The sequence below is a fragment of the Chiloscyllium plagiosum genome, unplaced genomic scaffold (genome assembly GCF_037043375.1).
Source record: "Chiloscyllium plagiosum isolate Xiang-an unplaced genomic scaffold, Cpla_swu_hap1 HiC_scaffold_27, whole genome shotgun sequence".
In the NCBI taxonomy this organism is placed as follows: domain Eukaryota; kingdom Metazoa; phylum Chordata; class Chondrichthyes; order Orectolobiformes; family Hemiscylliidae; genus Chiloscyllium; species Chiloscyllium plagiosum.
This window is the reverse complement of record NW_028270165.1, coordinates 79,630,656-79,651,249: the sequence shown is the minus strand read 5'-3', so window position 1 is coordinate 79,651,249 and position 20,594 is coordinate 79,630,656. Positions and strand designations below refer to the sequence as shown.

At 48.0% G+C, this 20,594-nt stretch overlaps 3 protein-coding genes across 5 annotated transcripts in view; 1 reads left to right on the top strand and 2 right to left on the bottom strand.

Moving 5' to 3' along the window:
- LOC148144635 (uncharacterized) overlaps positions 1-20,594 on the top strand; it is a 333,213-nt gene that overhangs the window by 27,874 nt on the left and 284,745 nt on the right. The window lies entirely within an intron of this gene.
- LOC148144639 (uncharacterized) overlaps positions 1-20,594 on the bottom strand; it is a 408,822-nt gene that overhangs the window by 293,771 nt on the left and 94,457 nt on the right. The gene's annotated exons all lie outside the window — the stretch shown is intronic.
- LOC148144641 (uncharacterized) lies at positions 4,864-20,550 on the bottom strand. 3 transcript variants are annotated; one of them, XM_087975007.1, is made up of 2 exons: positions 20,468-20,550; positions 4,864-7,124 (listed from the first exon to the last, which is right to left on the bottom strand). In XM_087975007.1, the coding sequence occupies exon 2, from the start codon at positions 6,715-6,717 to the stop codon at positions 5,329-5,331; it is 1,389 nt and encodes a 462-aa protein (XP_087831133.1). In that variant the 5' UTR covers positions 6,718-7,124; positions 20,468-20,550; the 3' UTR covers positions 4,864-5,328. The 3 variants fall into 3 exon arrangements, with proteins under 3 accessions (XP_087831133.1, XP_087831131.1, XP_087831132.1); XM_087975005.1 differs by lacking the exon at positions 20,468-20,550 and adding an exon at positions 8,584-8,638; XM_087975006.1 differs by lacking the exon at positions 20,468-20,550 and adding an exon at positions 7,944-8,152.

Here is a 20,594-nt window from a genome sequence, read left to right as displayed (position 1 = left end):
TAAGTTAGTTATGAAAGGCATCCTCAGTAGCCCTTCAACTACTAGCCCTTCTGACACTGGCTGTTTTCCATTGACATGTGCTTAATTTTATGTGAGAGGTAATTTCGGTTTAAACTTTAAGATGTGCCTGGACCACAGACTGATCTATAATAAAAGACAAAACCTTTGTTTCTTTTCTAACAACCATTTTATATACTCAAAAGTAGAGTAGTTTAAATTGTGCAGAATGCTGACAATTTGTGAGCGATAGTAAAAGCAAGCAGGCTCTTGATTAATGAAGCCATTCACACAGCAGAGAAGGATGAGTCCTTGGTTGATAAGACTCCAGGATGGGAGTACTTGAGACATCTGTTTCAGATTAAAGCTTTTGACTGATAAGACTACAGGGTGAGAAAAACAACAAACTTTGGAGACTCTGGAGCCTTTTGTTGCAGACTTTGTGATAAAAATAATGATGTTTTTAAGAATGTGAACCTCATGGCTTGTTGGAGCCAAGGAGAGGAGGGACTTGTCCTATAAATAATGAAGACTTTGTAAGCCTCAGCGCGCCTTTTCTTTAAGGGTGCCCGACTCTGCAGACTTGACTTGTTAATAAAACTTTGTTTTCCTGAATTTGTCTAGAGCGATTATTGAGAAGCGATTTTCGTTTCTAACATTTTATATATCACCAATTCCCCATACTTTTATATGTCCTGACCACCAAGGCAAGACATAAAAGGTCTCTCTTCTGACCTTGGTCTGTGCACAGAGTTACCTGGTCATTTCGGTGCGCCCCGTCCCGCAGCAATTCTTGCAGAAAATACCGTTGCCCCCCGGTCACCCGGATATATCCTTTAAGACCTTTCCCTACCCGGGTCCTGTACACAAGAGCTGCTCGACCTAACCCGCCGCGTCTGCCCGCCTTGTTTCCAGGGTCTCCCAGTCCGGATCGTACTCGCCCAAACCGCGAACGACAAGCAAGGGCGTCGGAGATCACCGAAATCGGCGAGGTGCACCTCCCCGGTCATCCCAAGAGTGTCGAGCGGTCTGAGTCCTGGATCCCGGAACGAAGCCCCCAATTGTGAGAAACAGAACTCACTCACAAATCAATCAGCCTGAGACAAAGCCTTGGAAACAAGAACAATTTATTACAGTCTTCTAAGTACTGGACGCTTCTGCAATCAAGCAGAAATGCGCGCCAAAACAGAGCCTGTTCGCTTTCTTATTCAGTTTACAAATTGCGGAATCACTTTATTGCGGAATCAGTATACTTCAGCTTTATTGTGAAATACCCCTGCTGCTTCTTTTTGTGGTCAACTACAACACTTTAAAGTTATTTCCTAGCTTAAAACTATTTTCTTGAAAAGACCCTCTATATTCATTAAAGTCGTAGCCTTATGTATGCTACATGCTACAAGAATTGCGCTTCCCTTCCCCCTACTATACCCCCTCATCCATCTGCAAAAACAACATTTCTAATCTCCCACAGAAAGAGGGATAGGGATGTAAGGCAGGATTTCAGGGAGCTCGGGTGGAGAGCTGAGGGCTAGAACAAACAGAGTGGTTATCTCTGGTTTGTTACCCATGCCACGTGATAGCAAGGCAAGGAATAGGGAGATATATCAGCTGAACACGTGGCTGCAAGGATGGTGCAGGAGGGAGGGTTTCAGGTTTTTGGATAATTGGGGCTCATTCTGGGGAAGGTGGGACTTGTACAAACAGGACAGTCTTCACTTGAACCAGAGGGGTACTAATATCCTGGGTGGGAAATTTGCTGGTGCTATTCGGGTGGGTTTAAACTAGCTCAGCAGGGGGATGGGAACCGGGGGGTGTAGCTGCAATGCACAGGAGAATGAGAGTAGGAAGGACAGGGACTGGATTTCAGGGTCACAGGAATGTGCTGGCAGACAGTGACGTGATTCGAAGTGTGTCTCCTTCAACGCCAGAGTATCCGCAATAAGGTAGGTGAGCTTGCAGCACGGCTAGGTACCTGGGACTTGGATGTTGTGGCCATTTCGGAGACATGGAGAGAGCAGGGTGAGGAATGGATGTTGCAGGTTCCAGGGTTTTGATCTTTCATTAAGAACAGCCAAGGCGGTAAAAGAGGGAGAGGCGTGGCCTTGTTAGTCAAGGATAGTATAACGGTGGCTGACAGAACTTTTGATGAGGACTCATCTACTCAGGTAATGTGGGCTGAGGTTAGAAACAGGAGAGGAGAGGTCAGAAACAGGAGAGGAGAGGTCACACTGCTTGGAGTTTTTTTTATAGGCCTCCGCAGAGTTCCAGGGAGGTGGAAGAGGGGATTAGCAAAATTATTCTGGGTAGGAGTGAAAGGAACAGGGTGGTCATTATGGGGGACTTTAACTTCCCCAACATTGACTGGAAATGCTTTCACTCTAGTACGTCGTATGGATCAGTTTTTGTCCAGTGTGCGCAGGAGGGCTTTCTGACACAGTATGTCGAAGACCGACAAGAGGGGAGGTCACTCTGGATCTGGTGCTTGGCAAATGAACCAGGCCAGATGTTTGATTTAGTGGAAGGTGAACACTTTGGAGAGAGTGACCATAATTCAGTTAGGTTTCATTTAGCGATGTAAAGGGATAGGAACATGCCGCAGGTCAAGAGTTATCGATGGGCAAGGGCAATTATAATGCAATTAGGCAAGACTTAGGATGTATAGAATAGGGTAGCAAAATGCAGGGAATGGGAACAATTGAAATGTGGAGCTGGTTTAAGGAACAGATATAGTGTGTCCTTGATAGGTATGTCCCTGTCAGGCAGGGAGGAAGTCATAAGGTAAGGGGACCGTGGTTTACAACAGAAATTGCATCTCTTGTTACAAAGAAGAAGGAGGCTTATGTGTTGATGAGGCAAGATGGTTCAGATAAGGCGATGGAGAGTCACAGATTAGCTAGGAAGGATTTAAAGAGAGAGTTAAGAGCAAAGAGAGGACATGAGCAGTCTTTAACAAATAGAATAAAGGAGAACCCTAAAGCTTTCTATAGGTATGTGAGGAATAAAAGGATGATTAGGGTAGGAATAGGGCTAATCAAAGACAGAAGTGGGAAGTTGAATGTGGGCCCTGTGGAGATTGGAGAGGTGTTAATGAATATCTCTCATCGGTCTTCACTCAGGAAAAGGAGAATATTGTAGAGGAGAAGAATGAGGTACGAGATATTAGACTCGAAAGGATCGAGGTTAGTTGCACACAGGTGTTATCAATTCTAGAAGGAGTGAAAGTAGACAAGTGCCCTGAGCCCAATGGGATTTATCCGAGGTTTCTCTGGGAAGCGAGGGAGGAGATAGCAGAGCCTTTGGCTTTGATATTTGAGTTGTTATTGTCTACAGGCTTAGTACCAGAGTGGAGGATTGCAAATGTTGTGCCCTTGTTCAAGAAGGGCAGCAGAGATGACCCAGGTAATTATAGACCAGTGAGCCTTACTTCTGTTGAAGGAAAGCTTTTGGAAAGGAATATTAGAGATCGGATTTATAATCATCTAGCAAGCAACAATTTGATTTCAGATAGTCAACATGGTTTCATCAAGGGCAGATGGTGGCTCACAAACCTTATTGAGTTTTTTGAGAAGGTGACCAAGCATGTAGATGAGGATAGGGCAGTTGACATGGTGTACATGGACCTCCATAAAGGTTCCACATGGTAGGATGTTGGAGAAAATGCAGAGGCATGGGATTGAGGGTGATTTAGCAGTTTGGATTAGAAACTGGCATTCTGAAAGAAGGCAGCGAGTGGTGGTTTATGGAAAATATTCAGCCTGGAGTCCGGTTACTAGTGGTGTGCCACAAGGATATGTTTTGGGACTACTGCGGTTTGTCATTTTTAAAATTACTTAGGTGCAGGCATAGGTGGATGGATTAGCAGAATTGGGCTGAGAGGTGGCAAATGGAGTTCAATGCAGCTAAATGTGAGGTGATTCACTTTGGAAAGAATAACAGGAAGCCAGTGATCTTGGAGTCCATGTGCATAGATCCCTGAAAGTTGCCACTCAGGTGGATAGTGCTGTGAAGAAGGCATACAGTGTGTTAGGTTTCGTTCGTAGAGGGATTGAGTTCCGGGGAACCGCAATATCACGCTGCAACTATACAAAACGCTTGGAATATTGTGTATAGTTCTGGCCCCCATATTTCAGGAAGGATGTGGGAAGCATTGGAAACGGTGCAGAAGAGATTTACCAGGATGTTGCCTGGTCTGGAGGGAGGGTCTTATGAGGAAAGGCTGAGAGACTTGGGTCCGTTCTCATTGGAAAGAAGGAGGCTAAGAGGTGCTTTGATAGAGACATATAAGATGATCAGAGGATTAGATAGGGTAGACAGTGAAAGACTCTTTCCTAGGATAGTGACGTCAGCTTGTACGAGGGGGCAGAACTACAAATTGAAGGGTGATAGATTTAAGACAGATGTCAGAGGCAAGTTCTTTGTGCAGAGAGTGGTAAGGGCGTGGAATGCCCTACCTGCTAAGGTAGTCAACTCAGCCACATTAGGGAGATTTAAACAATCCTTAGGTAAGCGCATGGTTGATTTTGGGATAGTGTCAGGGAACGAGCTGAGAATAGTTCACAGGTTGCGTAATATCGAGGGCTGAAGGGCCTGTTGTGCGCTGTATTGTTCTATGTTCTTTGTTCTATGTTCTAAACTTAGTGCAGGAGACTGAAAGAAATGAGCAGCTTTAAAACAAAAACCTCTTGGAGCTCAAAGCTTTCAATGAGAGTCTGAGCCCAGTGGTAAGTTCAGGTAACCTTTATTGCAACCCAACTTTGTTACAACTTCAGATCCCCCCCAGCAAAAAGGCAAAGAAAAAGCAGTTGCTTTTTGAGCACCTCAAGGTCAAAGTGCACATCACACCTCCCCTGTCCCACCCCCCCTCACTGTCTTGACTATTGGCCAGCACTAAGTTGTTCCTTTGTAATCGGATCCTTGGTAAAACCGTAACCCGGAGGAAGTATTGCCTCATCAGCAATTTCAACCCATACCTTGTCTCCAAGTAAGTTTCTCCCCGCTCATTTGCCAGGAAGGGGCAGTGTAGTGTCAACCAGACTGCTGTGGGTCTGGAGTCACGTGTAGGGCAGACCGGGTAAAGGATGCAGCTGGAACGACTGAGTGAATCCTTTCCCACAATGGTGGTTCCCTTCCCTGACAAGGGAGAGTGTGAATCAGATGGGGGCTTTCTCCCCCGCACCACCCCCTCCCTGAAACGGTCTCATCGTTAGATTCCGAACTCCACATTTCTGACCGAATGCCAATTCTGCCATCTGTCGTGGGGGGATTCAAACCCGGGAGTCACCAGAACCGGGTTGATAGTCCAATCGATAATGGCTCTCGGCTGTCACTTCTTCAATCCCCCTGCGATGGCACGTGAACTCGCTGGTGTTTCCGCAGGTTGGAGGAGTAGGTGAAGCCCTTCCCGCACTTAGAGCAGGTGAACGGCCTCTCTCCGGTGTGGATCCGCTGGTGCCTCAGCAGGGTGGAGACCTGGGTAAAGGCCTTCCCGCACTCTAGGCAGCTGAAGGGCCTCTCCCCCGTGTGGACCCGCCGGTGGGTCAACAGGTGGGAGGAATACCTGAAGCCCTTCCTGCACTCGGGGCAGCTGAAGGGCCTCTCCCCCGTGTGGACCCACTGGTGGGCTAGCAGGGTGGAGGAATTCCTGAAGGCCTTCCCGCACTCGGGGCAGCTGAAGGGCCTCTCCCCCATGTGGACCCGCTGGTGCCTCAGCAGGGTGGAGACCTGGGTAAAGGCCTTCCCGCACTCTGGGCAGCTAAAGGGCATCTCCCCCGTGTGGACCCGCTGGTGGGTCTGGAGGTTGAAGGAGCAGGTGAAGCCCTTCCCGCACTGAGAGCAGGTGAACGGCCTCTCCCCCGTGTGGATACGCTGGTGGGTCATCAGGGAGGAGACGTGGGTAAAGGCCTTCTCGCACTGAGAGCAGCTGAAGGGTCTCTCTCCTGTGTGGATCCGCTGGTGGCTCTGCAGGGTGGAGGAGCAGGTGAAGCCCTTCCCGCACCGAGAGCAGGTGAACGGCCCCTCCCCGGTGTGGACATGCTGGTGCCTCAACAGGGCGCAGGAATTGCTGAAGGCCTTCCCGCACTTGGGGCAGCTGAAGGGCCTCTCCCCCGTGTGGATACGCTGGTGGCTCCGCAGATTGGAGGAGCAGGTGAAGCCCTTCCCGCACTGAGAGCAGGTGAACGGCATCTCCCCCGTGTGGACATGCCGGTGACTCCGCAGGGTGGAGGAATCGCTGAAGGCCTTCCCGCATTCAGGGCAACTGAAAGGCCTTTCCCCCGTATGGACACGCTGGTGCCTCAGCAGGTTGGAGACCTGGGTAAAGGCCTTCCCGCATTCAGGGCAACTGAAGGGCCTCTCTCCCGTGTGGACATGCTGGTGGGTCAGCAGGGTGGAGGAATTGCTGAAGGCCTTCCCGCACTCGGGACAGCTGAAAGGCCTTTCCCCCGTGTGGACCCGCTTGTGCCTCAGCAGGGTGGAGGCCTGAGTAAAGGCCTTCCCGCACTCTGGGCAGCTGAAGGGCCTCTCCCCCGTGTGGACCCGCTGGTGGGCCAACAGGTAAGAGGAATGTCTGAAGGCTTTCCCGCAGTCGGTGCAGGGGAATGGCCTCTCCCCAGTGTGACTGCGCCGATGAGTCTCCAGGGCAGACGGGACACGGAAGCCTTTCCCACAGTCGCCACACTTCCACGGTTTCTCCACGGGGCGGGATTCCTCGGGTTTCTCCATGGCCACAGCATCAGCTGCACACAAACACGTTTAGAGCCCCTCCGTGCCGTGAAATCCCCTTTCCAGGCCGTATAACTGTTTCCGGCTCCACACACAGTGCGCTGCAACAGTGGGGTCTCTCGTCCAGTCCCACTGATGCTGAAAACGTCCTCAAACAGGAACCAAAAAGCGTTGATCCCTCTCACAGAAATCACAGTCAAAAATCGTTGCGGTCCTGATGGATTGAGTGACTGTCAGACATTGACATCAAAGTGAAGACTGAAGACGCTGGAGAGTCAGTCAAAAAATGTGGCGCTGGAAAAGCACAGCAGGTCAGGCAGCATCCGAGGAGCAGGAGAGTCAATGTTTCGGGCATAAGCCCTTCATCTGTTGATTTTGAAACTTCAGTCTTCAGATTTTCAAATACTCTGTAAAAAGAGATTACAAAAGCCATCACTATCAGTGCAGGGTAGAAATTCAGAACAAGCAATTCTATTCGCTGTGGAATATTCTTTTGTTGTTCCACAAAATTGAAAGCACCATCGCACTCTCTCTCCCCCTCTGTTCTCACTCAGCTCTAACTAATTCCCCTTAAGGTGCTGATTCAGGATCTTACAGGGGCAGAAAAAGCAAAAACATCAATACTGACATCTCTCTGAATTTTGGATACATCCACCTGAAAGTTAATATCTTTCACAACACTGGGATCCTGCTGAGAGTGAGCAGGTCTGATTTTGGGAAGCAAAAAAAAAGTGTCAATTCAGGGCGAACCTGCAATGCAGCTTCTTGAGGAAGGAACAGACACAAAATGGTTAATGACCCCGAGAAGGTGGAAGCAAAATGAGACATCAAGGCATTAACACCGACACACTTCAGTCAAACTCTTCTGCTCCCAGTCAGGGCAAAACATGCTCTGAAAGTCCAGCCTTCACAACCACACTTCTGCTTCCACTGAAGACAATTAGAGTCACACAGCACGGAAACAGTCCCTTTGGCCCAACCTGCCCAGATATCCTAAATTAATCTAGTCACGTTTGCCATCACTTAGCCTCTATCTGGGCCGGATGCTGGCAGCTGGGACTAAATTGGGTTGGCTATCTTGTCAGCAAGGACGAGTTGGACCAAAGGGTCTCTTTCTGTGCTGTACATCTCTATGACTCCAGTTGCATTTGCCATCACTTGGCCCTGACCCATCTGAACCCTTCATATTCAGATGCCAGTCCAGGAGCCTTTTAACCAGCACCCACCACTTCCTCTGGCAGCTCACGCCATCGCTCAAGCGACTCCACGTTGAAAGCGTCTGATCTGGTGCACCAGATGACATCAGGATAATCTTGGATCGTTCCAGATCGCATCGATACTCAGTCAGGTTTCCCGATCAGGATGTTGTACGTGATCAAACAGGTTAGTGGGTAGGCGATCCCCCACATCTTAGTTCAAGTATCTCTACGAGAACTCCCTTGCTGGAGGGTCCCTTGGAGACACTTCAACTGGACTTCATTGAGTTGGAGAAATGAGTTGAGTTGCTATAAATGTGTTTTGCTTATTGCTGATGTCTTTTCGAAGTGCATTGAAGCCTACCCTCCTCCTAACGCTACTGCTGAGACTGTGGTGAAGATTTTGTTTAAGGAAATAATTCCCTGCTTCAGTACACCTGCGTGCATTAGCTCGGTCAATGGACCAACTTTGTAGGTAATATTAACGGAGTGGCAACATTCACAGCCGTTTTAGTGCTGAGGCTATTGAATCCCGTAGAAAATTAACTCTTAGTGCTGATCGGCTATGGATTGAAAAGAATTGCATTTTGCGACTTTATGATGATATTGAGTAACCATTACTGGTTATTAAATACAAACTCTTTAAAAGGAAATATTGATAAAGCTTTACCTTCCTTACTGCAGCCGAAGCTCCAGCGGAGGAAACAGGCCGCGGCACACTTCCGGCTTCGGGGGTGGCCACGCCCCCTGGCTCTGGTCCCGCCCCCTCCTCCGCCAAATCGGCACATAAACCCCGCCCCTTCTGAACGCAGATTGTAAACCCCCGCCCCTTCCGGACGCAGCTCGTAAACCCCGCCCCTTCCGGACGCACTCGTTAACCCCGTCCCTTCCGAACGCAGCTCGTAAACCCCGCCCCTTCCGAACGCAGTTCGTTCACCCCGCACTTTGGAACGCTGCATGTAAACCCGCCCCATCGATACCAAGCCACGGCTCTAGGGCACAAACTCCTTTCCACCTCGCGAACCAAACCCCGCCCCTACGCGGCGGTCCCCGCGCGAGTCAAACCACGCATCCTGCCCTCACGCGCAACCGCCCACAAAGCCGCGCGCCTCTAGGATAGCCGCCTTGCGCCGCCTACTAGCTCGCGACCATCTCACGAGCACGCCCCGCCCATGTGCTCCGCCCACCCTCTAATCTAAACCCCGCCCCTTATGGTACACCCCGCCCACCCAGGTGTACTTGGAAGCACTGGCTTCTGCCGCGCTGCTTCTTCTGCCGGTAGCTGTGCTGCAGGATCATCAATATATACATTCCAGAACTTTAGATCAGATTCCCTCCAGTGTGGAAACAGGCCCTTCGGGCCAACAAGTCCACACCGACCCACCGAAGAGCAAAACACCCAGCCCCATTCCCCGTCACCTAACACTACGGGGCAATTTAGCTTGGCCAATTCACCTTAACCTGCACGTCTTTGGAAAATGGGAGGATATTCGCGCAGACGTGCGGGGGGGAGGGGAATTGAACCTGGGGCTCTGGCGCTGTGAGGCAGCAGTGCTAACCACAAAACAAAGAGGGATAGGGATGTAAGGCAGGATTTCAGGGAACGAGGGTGGAAGCTGAGGGCTAGAACAAACAGAGTGGTTATCTCTGGTTTGTTGCCTCCTTTCCCAGGTATCTGACCCTTGTCTTTCGTGTCCTCCCGTACCCTTCCTGTTATCCCTTGACCCCAGTCTCCTTTTTGTTATTTCTTCTACTGCCTCCACCATCATTTTGGCTTTCTGTTTCTGCTTCTCGTCTTCCCTTTTCACATACACTTTCTGTGCCTCTCGTAACACCTCTTCCATCTGTCTTTCACTCCATCCATCTAATTTCTGTAATTTCTTTTGTATGTCCGGCCATGATTTCGTTACAAACTGGACCTTTAAGAGTCCCTGTGCTATCTGATTATCGGGATCCATTCCCAAACACTTCCTTGTGGCCTCCTTGAGCCTTTTAAGAAATGCAGAAGGGGTTCCATCCTTCTCTTGTCGTACTTCAAAGGCCTTAACAAAGTTTTATGATCTTGGTGCCACCTCTTTAATTCCTAATATTCCCATTTCTCATAGATCCCGCATTGACTCCCTGTCTTCTCTGTCATTATTTTCCCAATGTGGGTCAACATTTGGGAATTTCTGTTCACCTGGGGCCCCTTCTTCCCCAACTGGGTGCCTGGTTTCCCATTCCTATAAAGCTGCTCTCCTAATCATACCACGTTCTTCCCCTGAAAATAACGTTCCTAAAATTGCCATCAGTTCTCCCCAGGTATATAAATTAGGCCCTAGGAATTGCTCTAATTGTTCGGCTAGTCCAACGGATCCTCTATTAAACTTTTCATTTCCTTTGTAAAGACCCTAACTTCACTGCTAGTTAAGGGAGCGTTTACATATCTGATTGTACCTTCCCCAATCGGAACCTCTCGTAAGGGACATAATTTTACATTTTCCAATATCTCTGCCCCTCCTTTACGTGTGGTGGCTCGAGTGACTCTGCCCCCCCCCCCCCCCCCCCCCCCCCCAGTTCTGCATCTTTTAGTTCAGAGTCCGTTCCCATTTCTGTGTCTGGGCTCGGTTCTACATTGGGAGCTGGAGGCTTGTTCCGGGGAGTAGTATATGGGGGCGGCAAACACGTTAAGGGGTCACATTGTGGCTTCCCTTGTTCATTCTTTTTCTGTTCTTTCCCTGATTCCTCCCTATTCATGGGGCATAATTTTACTCCTGCGCTCCCTATCTAACAAACCGCATAATTGGACACTTTTTGACTGTACGCTTCTTTCCGATTGACATATATATTAAGATCTTGACACAGCCAATCCTCATCGGACCCATTTTGGGCCAAAAAATACCAGGCGCCTTAATATTTTATCTAGTCCAGACAAAACAACAACAGTAGTTCACCATTATAGCCTTATCTTTCCCCCGCGTCTGGGAGTTGTGTTCCCAATTTCCCAACATTCTCCCCAAAGGACTGTCGGGTGAAATATATTCCCCTTTAACGTTATTTACAGATCGATCATTACCCAGGCAACTTACCTTGCCTACCATTGTTGCTAATTTAATTAATCTTAACGAGGTCCGGTGTCACCCTCTTCCACACCCCCTTCAGGGTCCTGACGAGACACCTTACTCGTCTGATTAATCTGACCAACTATATGCTTTTTGAGACTTCAACTGTTCTCCATAAATCACTTTTATGTAAGGATAAAAGAGATTAGTTAGAAGCTGATAGTAAGGCAGTCATGACCTGTAAAAAGAACAGGAGTTAACATTTTATTTTATAATCTGTAAAATCCTTAACCTTAAAAGAAATCATGTTAAAATTTCCATAGCAGAAATCAGATTCAAAACAGTCCCGGATCTCGAGCTCCAGGGAACAAAGTAGAAACATTCAATCACCAACAAACAATTGTGCATTCAAACCAAATCACAACGGGTTAAACTTTCTAGTTGCTGTACAGCTCTTTCTCTTTCTCTCTCTCTCTCTCTATCTCACACACACACACACACACACAGACACCGTATCTCACAGACACTTTGAGCTTCCCGCAACAACTCCTTGAGCTTTTGAATATTCTTCTGGACGTCCGGCCATAAATCTCCCAGTCCGGATCGTACTCGCCCAAACCGCCAACGACAAGCAAGGGAGTCGGAGATCACCGAAATCGGCGAGGTACACCTCCCCGTCATCCCAAGAGTGTCAAGCGGTCTGAGTTTTGCATCCCGGAACGAGGCCCCCAATTGTGAGAAACAGAACTCACTCACAAATCAATCAGCGTGAGACAAAGCCTTGGAAACAAGAACAATTTATTACAGTCTTGCAAGTACCAGACGCTTCTGCAATCAAGCAGAAATGCGCGCCAAAACAGAGCATGTTAGCTTTCTTATTCAGTTTAAAAAGTTGCGGAATCACGCCTCCCTTTTCCCATCCGATCATAAGCTGATTACCTCACTTGTTAGTTATTTTCTTATCTGGCCATCCTGCTGTCCTTGTCTGCATTCTTTGTTCCTTGTTTGTTACAGCTTGTTCTTTTATCCAGTTTCTCTTATCATACTATAAGCTTTATTGTGAAATGCCCCTGTTGCTTCTTTTTGTGGTCAACTACAACACTTTCAAGTTATTTCCTAGCTTAAAACTATTTTCTTGAAAAGACCCTCTATATTCATTAAAGTCGTAGCCTTACGTATGCTACATACTACAAGAATTTCGCTTCCCTTCCCCCCACTACCCCACCTCACCCATCTGCAAAAACAATATTTCTAATCTCCCACAGAAAGAGGGATAGGGATGTAAGGCAGGATTTCAGGGAGCTAGGGTGGAAGCTGAGGGCTAGAACAAACAGAGTGGTTATCTCTGGTTTGTTACCCGTGCCACGTGATAGCAAGGCAAGGAATAGGGAGATATATCAGCTGAACACGTGGCTGCAAGGATGGTGCAGGAGGGAGGGTTTCAGGTTTTTGGATAATTGGGGCTCATTCTGGGGAAGGTGGGACTTGTACAAACAGGACAGTCTTCACTTGAACCAGGGGGGTACTAATATCCTGGGTGGGAAATTTGCTGGTGCTATTCGGGTGGGTTTAAACTAGATCAGCAGGGGGATGGGAACTGGGGGTGTAGCTGTAGTGCATAGGAGGATGAGAGTAGGAATCACAGGGACAGGATTTCAGGGTCACAGGAATGTGCTGGCAGACAGCGAACTGGTTTGAAGTGTGTCTACTTCAACGCCAGAGTATCTGCAATAAGGTAGATGAGCTTGCAGCACGGCTTGGTACCTGGGACTTGGATGTTGTGGCCATTTTGGAGACATGGATAGAGCAGGATGAGGAATGGATGTTGCAGGTTCCAGGGTTTTGATCTTTCATTAAGAACAGCCAAGGCGGTAAAAGAGGGAGAGGCATGGCCTTGTTAGTCAAGGATAGTATAACGGTGGCTGACAGAACTTTTGATGAGGACTCATCTACTCAGGTAATGTGGGCTGAGGTTAGAAACAGGAGAGGAGAGGTCACACTGCTTGGAGTTTTTTTTATAGGCCTCCGCAGAGTTCCAGGGAGGTGGAAGAGGGGATTAGCAAAATTATTCTGGGTAGGAGTGAAAGGAACAGGGTGGTCATTATGGGGGACTTTAACTTCCCCAACATTGACGGAAATGCTTTCACTCTAGTTCGTCGTATGGATCAGTTTTTGTCCAGTGTGTGCAGGAGGGGAGGTCACACTGGATCTGGTGCTTGGTAATGAACCAGGCCAGGTGTTTGATTTAGTGGAAGGTGAGCACTTTGGAGAGAGTGACCATAATTCAGTTAGGTTTCATTTAGCGATGTAAAGGGATAGGAACATGCCGCAGGTCAAGAGTTATCGATGGGGCAAGGGCAATTATAATGCAATTAGGCAAGACTTAGGATGCATAGAATAGGGTAGCAAAATGCAGGGGATGGGAACAATTGAAATGTGGAGCTGGTTTAAGGAACAGATATTGTGTGTCCTTGTTAGGTATGTCCCTGTCAGGCAGGAAGTGATAAGGTAAGGGAACCGTGGTTTACAACAGAAATTGCATCTCTTGTCACAAGGCTTATGTGTTGATGAGACAAGATGGTTCAGAAGAGGCGATGGAGAGTTACAGATTAGCTAGGAAGGATTTAAAGAGAGAGTTAAGAGCAAAGAGAGGACATGAACAGTCTTTAACAAATAGAATAAAGGAGAACCTAAAGCTTTCTATAGGTATGTGAGGAATAAAAGGATGATTAGGGTAGGAATAGGGCCAATCAAAGACAGAAGTGGGAAGTTGAGTGTGGGCCCTGTGGAGATTGGAGAGGTGTTAATGAATATCTCTCATCGGTCTTCACTCAGGAAAAGGAGAATATTGTAGAGGAGAAGAATGAGGTACGAGATCTTCGACTCGAAAGGATCAAGGTTAGTTGCACACAGGTGTTATCAATTCTAGAAGGAGTGAAAGTAGACAAGTGCCCTCGGCCAGATGGGATTTATCCGAGGTTTCTCTGGGAAGCGAGGGAGGAGATCACAGAACCTTTGGCTTTGATATTTGAGTCGTCATTGTCGACAGGTTTAGTACCAGAGTGGAGGATTGCAAATGTTGTGCCCTTGTTCAATAAGGGCAGCAGAGATGACCCAGGTAATTATAGACCAGTGAGCCTTACTTCTGTTGAAGGAAAGCTTTTGGAAAGGAATATTAGAGATCGGATTTAAAATCATCTAGCAAGCAACAATTTGATTTCAGATAGTCAACATGGTTTCATCAAGGGCAGATCATGTCTCACAAACCTCATTGCGCTTTTTGAGAAGGTGACCAAGCATGTAGATGAGGGTAGGGCAGTTGACGTGGTGTACATGGACCTCCGTAAAGGTTCCACATGGTAGGATGTTGGAGAAAATGCAGAGGCATGGGATTGAGGGTGATTAAGCAGTTTGGATTAGAAAGTGGCTTTCTGAAATAAGGCAGCGAGTGGTGGTTTATGCAAAATATTCAGCCTGGAGTCTGGTTACTAGTGGTGTGCCACAAGGATCTGTTTTGGTACTAATACGGTTTGTCATTTTTATAAATGACTTAGACGCAGGCATAGGTGGATGGATTAGTAAATTTGCAGATGACACTAAAGTCGGTGGAGTACTGGACAGTTTGGAAGAATGTTATAGGTTGCAGGGGGACTTGGATAAACTCAAAATTCGGCTGAGAGGTAGCAAATGGAGTTCAATGCAGCTAAATGTGAGGTGGTTCACTTTGGGAAGAATAACAGGAAGGCAGTGATCTTGGAGTCCATGTGCATAGATTCCTGAAAGTTGCCACGCAGGTGGACAGTGCTGTTAAGAAGGCATACAGTGTGTTAGGTTTCATTCGGAGAGGGATTGAGTTCCGGGGAACCGCAATATCACGCTGCAACTATACAAAACGCTGGTGCGGCCACACTTGGAATATTGTGTATAGTTCTGGTCCCCATATTTCAGGAAGGATGTGGGAAGCATTGGAAACGGTGCAGAGGAGATTAAACAGGTTGTTGCCTAGTCTGGAGGGAGGGTCTGATGAGGAAAGGCTGAGAGACTTGGGTCCGTTCTCATTGGAAAGAAGGAGGCTAAGAGGGGATTTGATAGAGACATATAAGATGATCAGAGGATTAGATAGGGTAGACAGTGAAAGACTCTTTCCTAGTATGGTGACATCAGCTTGTACGAGGGGGCAGAACTACAAATTGAGGGGTGATAGATTTAAGACAGATGTCAGAGGCAAGTTCTTTATGCAGAGAGTGGTAAGGGCGTGGACTGCCCTACCTGCTAAGGTAGTCAACTCAGCCACATTAGGGAGATTTAAACATTCCGAAGATAAGCACATGGTTGATTTTGGGATAGTGTAGGGGAACGAACTGAGAATAGTTCACAGGTCGGCGCAACATTGAGGGCCGAAGGGCCTGTTCTGCGCTGTGTTGTTCTATGTTCTTTGTTCTATGTTCTAAACTTAGAAATGAGCAGCTTTAAAACAAAAACCTCTTGGAGCTCAAAGCTTTCAATGAGAGTCAGCCCGGCGGTAAGTTCAGGTAACCTTTATTGCAACCCAACTTTGTTACAGCTTCAGATCCCCCCACCCAGGAAAAAGGCAGAGAAAAAGCAGTTGCTTTTTGAGCACCTCAAGGTCAAAGTGCACACACCACACCTCCCCTCGTCCCACCCCCCTCACTGTCTTTACTATTGGTCAGCACCAAGTTGTCCCTTTGTAATCGGATCCTTGGTACAGCCGTAACCCGGAGGAAGTATTGCCTCACTCAGCAATTTCAACCCATACCCTGTCTCCAAGTAAGTTTCGCCCCGCTCATTTGCCAGGAAGGGACAGTGTAGAGTCAACCAGACTGCTGTGGGTCTGGAGTCACGTGTAGGCCAGACCGGGTAAAGGATGCAGGTGGAACGACTGAGTGAATCCATTCCCACAATGGTGGTTCCCTTCCCTAACAAGGGGGAGAGTGAATCAGATGGGGGGCTTTCTCTCCCGCACCACCCCCTCCCTGAAACAGTCTGATCATTAGATTCCGAACTCCATATTTCTGACCGAATACCAATTCTGCCATCTGTCGTGGCGGGATTCGAACCCAGGAGTCCCCAGAACCGGGTTGATATTCAATCAATAATGGCACTTGGCCGTCACTCCTTCAATCCCCCTGCGATGGCACGTGAACTCGCTGGTGATTCCGCAGGTTGCAGGAGTAGGTGAAGCCCTTCCCGCACTGAGAGCAGGTGAAGGGCCTCTCCCCGGTGTGGGATCCATTGATGCCTCAGCAGGGTGGAAGATGTGCTGAAGCCCTTTTCGCACTTGGGGCAGCTGAAGGGCCTCTCCCCCGTGTGGACCCGCTGGTGGGCCAACAGTTGGGAGAAATGTCTGAAGGCCTTCCTGCAGTCGGTGAAAGGGAATGGCCTCTCCCCGGTGTGACTGCGCCGATGAGTCTCCAGGACAGACAGGACACGGAAACCTTTCCCACAGTCGCCACACTTCCACGGTTCCTCCACGGGGCGGGATTCCTCAGGTTTCTCCATGGCCACAGCTTCAGCTGCACACAAACACGTGTAGAGCCCCTCCCTGCCGTGAAATCCCCTTTCCAGGCTGTATAACTGTTTCAGGCTCCACACACAGTGCGCGGCAACAGTGGGGGCTCTCGTCCAGTCCCAATGATACTGAAAACGTCCTCAAACAGGAACCGAAAAACATTGATCCCTCTCACAGAAATCACAGTCAAAAATCGTTGCGGTCCCGATGGATTGAGTGACTGTCAGACATTGACATCAAAGTGAGGACTGCAGACACTGGAGAGTCAGTCAAAAAATGTGGCGCTGGAAAAGCACAACAGGTCATGCAGCATCTGAGGAGCAGGAGAGTCAATGTTTCGGGCATAAGCCCTTCATCTGTTGATTTTGAAACTTCAATCTTCAGATGTTCAAATACTCTGCAAAAAGAGATTACAAAAGTCATCACTATCAGTGCAGGGTAGAAATTCAGAACAAGCAATTCTCCTTTCTGTGGAATATTCTTTTCTTGTTCCACAAAATTGAAAGCACCATCCCACTCTCTCTCCCCCTCTGTTCTCACTCCGCTCTAACTAATTCCCCTGAAGGTGCTGATTCAGGATCTTACAGGGGCAGAAAAAGCAAAAACATCAAGACTGACATCTCTCTGAATTTTACATACCTCCAACTGAAAGTTAATATCTTTAACAACACTGGGATCCTGCTGAGAGTGAGCAGGTCTTATTTTGGGAAGCAAAAAAAAAGTGTCAATTCAGGGTGAACCTGCAATGCAGCTTCTGGAGGAAGGACCAAACACAAAATGGTTATCGACCCCGAGAAGGTGGAAGCAAAATGAGACATCAAGGCATTAACACCGACACACTTCAGTCAAACTCTTCTGCTTCCAGTCAGGCAGAACATGCTCTGAAAGTCCAGCCTTCACAACCACACTTCTGCTTCCACTGAAGACAATTAGAGTCACACAGCACGGAAACAGACCCTTTGACCCAACCTGCCCAGATATCCTAAATTAATCTAGTCACGTTTGCCATCACTTGGCCCCTATATGGGGCGGGAGCTGGCAGCTGGGACTAAATTGGGTTGGCTATCTTGTCAGCAAGGACGGGTTGGACCGAAGGGTCAGTTTCTGTGCTGTACATCTCTATGACTCCAGTTGCATTTGCCATCACTTGGCCCTGACCCAACTGAACCCTTCATATTCAGATGCCCGTCCAGCAGCCTTTTAACTTGTCATCGTAACAGCACCCACCACTTCCTCTGGCAGCTCACGCCATCGCTCAAGCGACTCCACGTTGAAAGCGTCTGATCTGGTGCACCATATGACATCAGGATAATCTCAGATTGTACCGGATTGCATCGATACTCAGTCAGTGGCTTTCCCGATCAGGATGTTGTAGGTGATCAAACAGGTTAGTGGGTAGGCGATCCTCCACCTCTTAGTTCAAGTATCTCTACGAGAACTCCCTTGCTGGAGGGTCCCTTGGAGACACTTCAACTGGACTACATTGAGTTGGAGAAATGAGTTGAGTTGCTATAAATGTGTTTTGCTTGTTGCTGATGTCTTTTCGAAGTGGATTGAATCCTACCCTCCTCCTAATGCTACTGCTGAGACTGTGATGAAAATTTTGTTTAAGGAAATAATTCCCTGCTTCAGTATACCTGCGTGCATTGGCTCGGACAATGGACCACACTTTGTAGGTAATATTAACGGAGAACTCTGTTCCCAGCTTTGTATTTGTCGGCAACTGCATGTTGCTTATCATCCTCAGGCGGCCGGACTTGTTGAATGTTTTAACCAGACTCAAGACTAAACTTGCCAAATTAGTGGCAGAGTATGGCCTCTCCTGGTTATGCTAATCCCTGTGGCCTTATTCCAGATGCGATCCATGTCTGCGAGCAAGACACGACTGTCTCCAGCTGAGACTCTATCTGGTCACCGCCTCCGTACCCCTTGGAACGATTCAACTCCCTTCTTAGTCCACTTCCACCACATGACCAAAGCAATGATTGGTTATGTTCTTGCTCTAACTAGTGTTATGCGTGCCTTTTACTCCCAGGAGCGTACGGCCTACAGCGATGTACCCTCCCTTTCAGCCTCGTCACAGGTAGAGCCTGGTACGTTCGTGCTCGTCAAGACCTGGACTGGCAAAGGTCTCCAACCTCGTTGGGATGGCCCCTTCCAGGTTTTACTTCCCACCCCTATGGTGGTCAAAGTCACTGGGCACTCAGCTTGGGTCCAACTGCACCATTGTTGATGGGTTTTGAATTTTGCTGTTGTTCTAATGTTAATCTTATTGCAGGTACTTGAACTAAGAGGAGGGACATGTGGGGGATCGCTTATATCCTCACCTTTCTGATCACGTACAACATCCTGATGGGGAAAGCCACTAAGTATGGATGCGACCAGGAATGATCAGAGATTATCCACCACCCATGCTGAGGAGATGTCGTCCAGTGCACCGGACCAGACGCCTTTGACGTGATGAAGATTGATTATTGCAATGGACTCTTACATCAGAAAGACCAGATGGTCCATTTGGACAGTAGAAATCAGTGGGAGTTACCATGTCGTTACCATGTTTTTTTGATTTTACCTGCAGACGCAAGCATAGTGAGGATAAAAATGATCAACCCCGTTATTATGGTAAATATTTTAAGGATGCCCAGGAACACCATCCCATTTTGCAGGACGGGCCGACTTGAGAAAAGGGAAGCCTGATAGGGGAAACTCCTCAATCCACAAAAACGTATTTATACAGGCCCACAGAATGCTCTTCACCCCAGAGGTAGTAATATGTTACTCCTCTCTATCGGGAGATGACTTACTTGCCCCGTCCTCAGTCCCCGATTCCATTCTATTCGTCAAACTTCCTACTGTCGACCCTGCGAAGAGAAATATCGTTTTCCAATAACCTCGGGTCTGTGTATACAAACAGCTGGTGTAACACTGGCTGGCGTACAGTAGGCCTTACGTGGCACATGGACCTGGAACTGAACCCTTCCCATGCGCATTTATAGGCCTTTTCTCTTTTCAGAACCTGATACTGTCACCAAGACCATGTACAATAGAGCTAAGGGAGAGCCCAATGGGAACAGCATTCTGAGGACCATTGTCTCCCATACAGTGCGAGTGCTCGAGTCACTTGGCCCATTTTTTACAGCGCTCAAGCAACTCCTCTTGCAAAACGTCGACCCTTTACTTCTGTAGACCTGACCAGACCCCCTGCTGTAACATTTCAGTAACCTATTTCGACAAACTCTCCCTAATATACACCAAACCAGACTATTATTTCTTCAGCTAAGGTAAAGCTACCAATGTCCTTGTCCTTGATGGCAAAGATGTCCCTCATAAGGTCACTATCGGAGCCCTTGTTCCCACAACAGTACCTTGTCCTGGCCGGTGGACAAGTCGATGGAACCTCCATCTGAGGAGGATGCAGCGGTTGGTCTCAGCCAACCTTGCTCCAATTGGAAGGATCCCAAGGGACTGGGTGACAATACAGGACACCCGATAGGCTGGGGAATCCAGAGTACCCTGAGTTTGGAAGGATCGGCAGGAGTGACAAGTCAACAGAACCGCAATTCCCTCTTTTACAGCCTGATCATTCGAGGAAATAAGACTAAAGAGGCTCTGGAACAGAGTAAACTGGGATTATCAGACCTGTGTCTTTACTCTGTGCAGAATCGGTATGCCTTAGACTATATACTCGCCCGGGAGGGTGAGGTCTGCACCATTGTCCAAGATAAATGCACTATGGGCATTCCCGATCTCACTGGCAATATTACTGAGATATAAGAAGAGATCCAGGCATTCCTTGACAGAATGACTGAAGGGACCAGTTGGGGAAACTGTAGATTGGGCTCATGGTACAATTGGCTTATCAATTTAGCTATGTCTGTTTGTCGGTATTGGTATTGTTAGGTATTTAATTGCTAAGATTATGCGGTCCCTTAGTGATATAGATTTGCCCCAGAAGATGCTCCTTTTGCGATCTGATGGCTCACCCACACGTGTCGATGACAATGATAAATATGACCAGATGAGCTGCGAAGATGGTGGTGCTGCTCTGCAGTATGTTGATGGCTGGACCACCTTGAAGGGCATTCGTTTGGATTAGCCTTCTCTTTCAGT

Excerpts from the sequence above, each read along its gene's own strand:
- LOC148144641 (XM_087975007.1), bottom strand. The coding sequence starts at position 6,717 with ATGGAGAAACCCGAGGAATCCCGCCCCGTGGAGAAACCGTGGAAGTGT.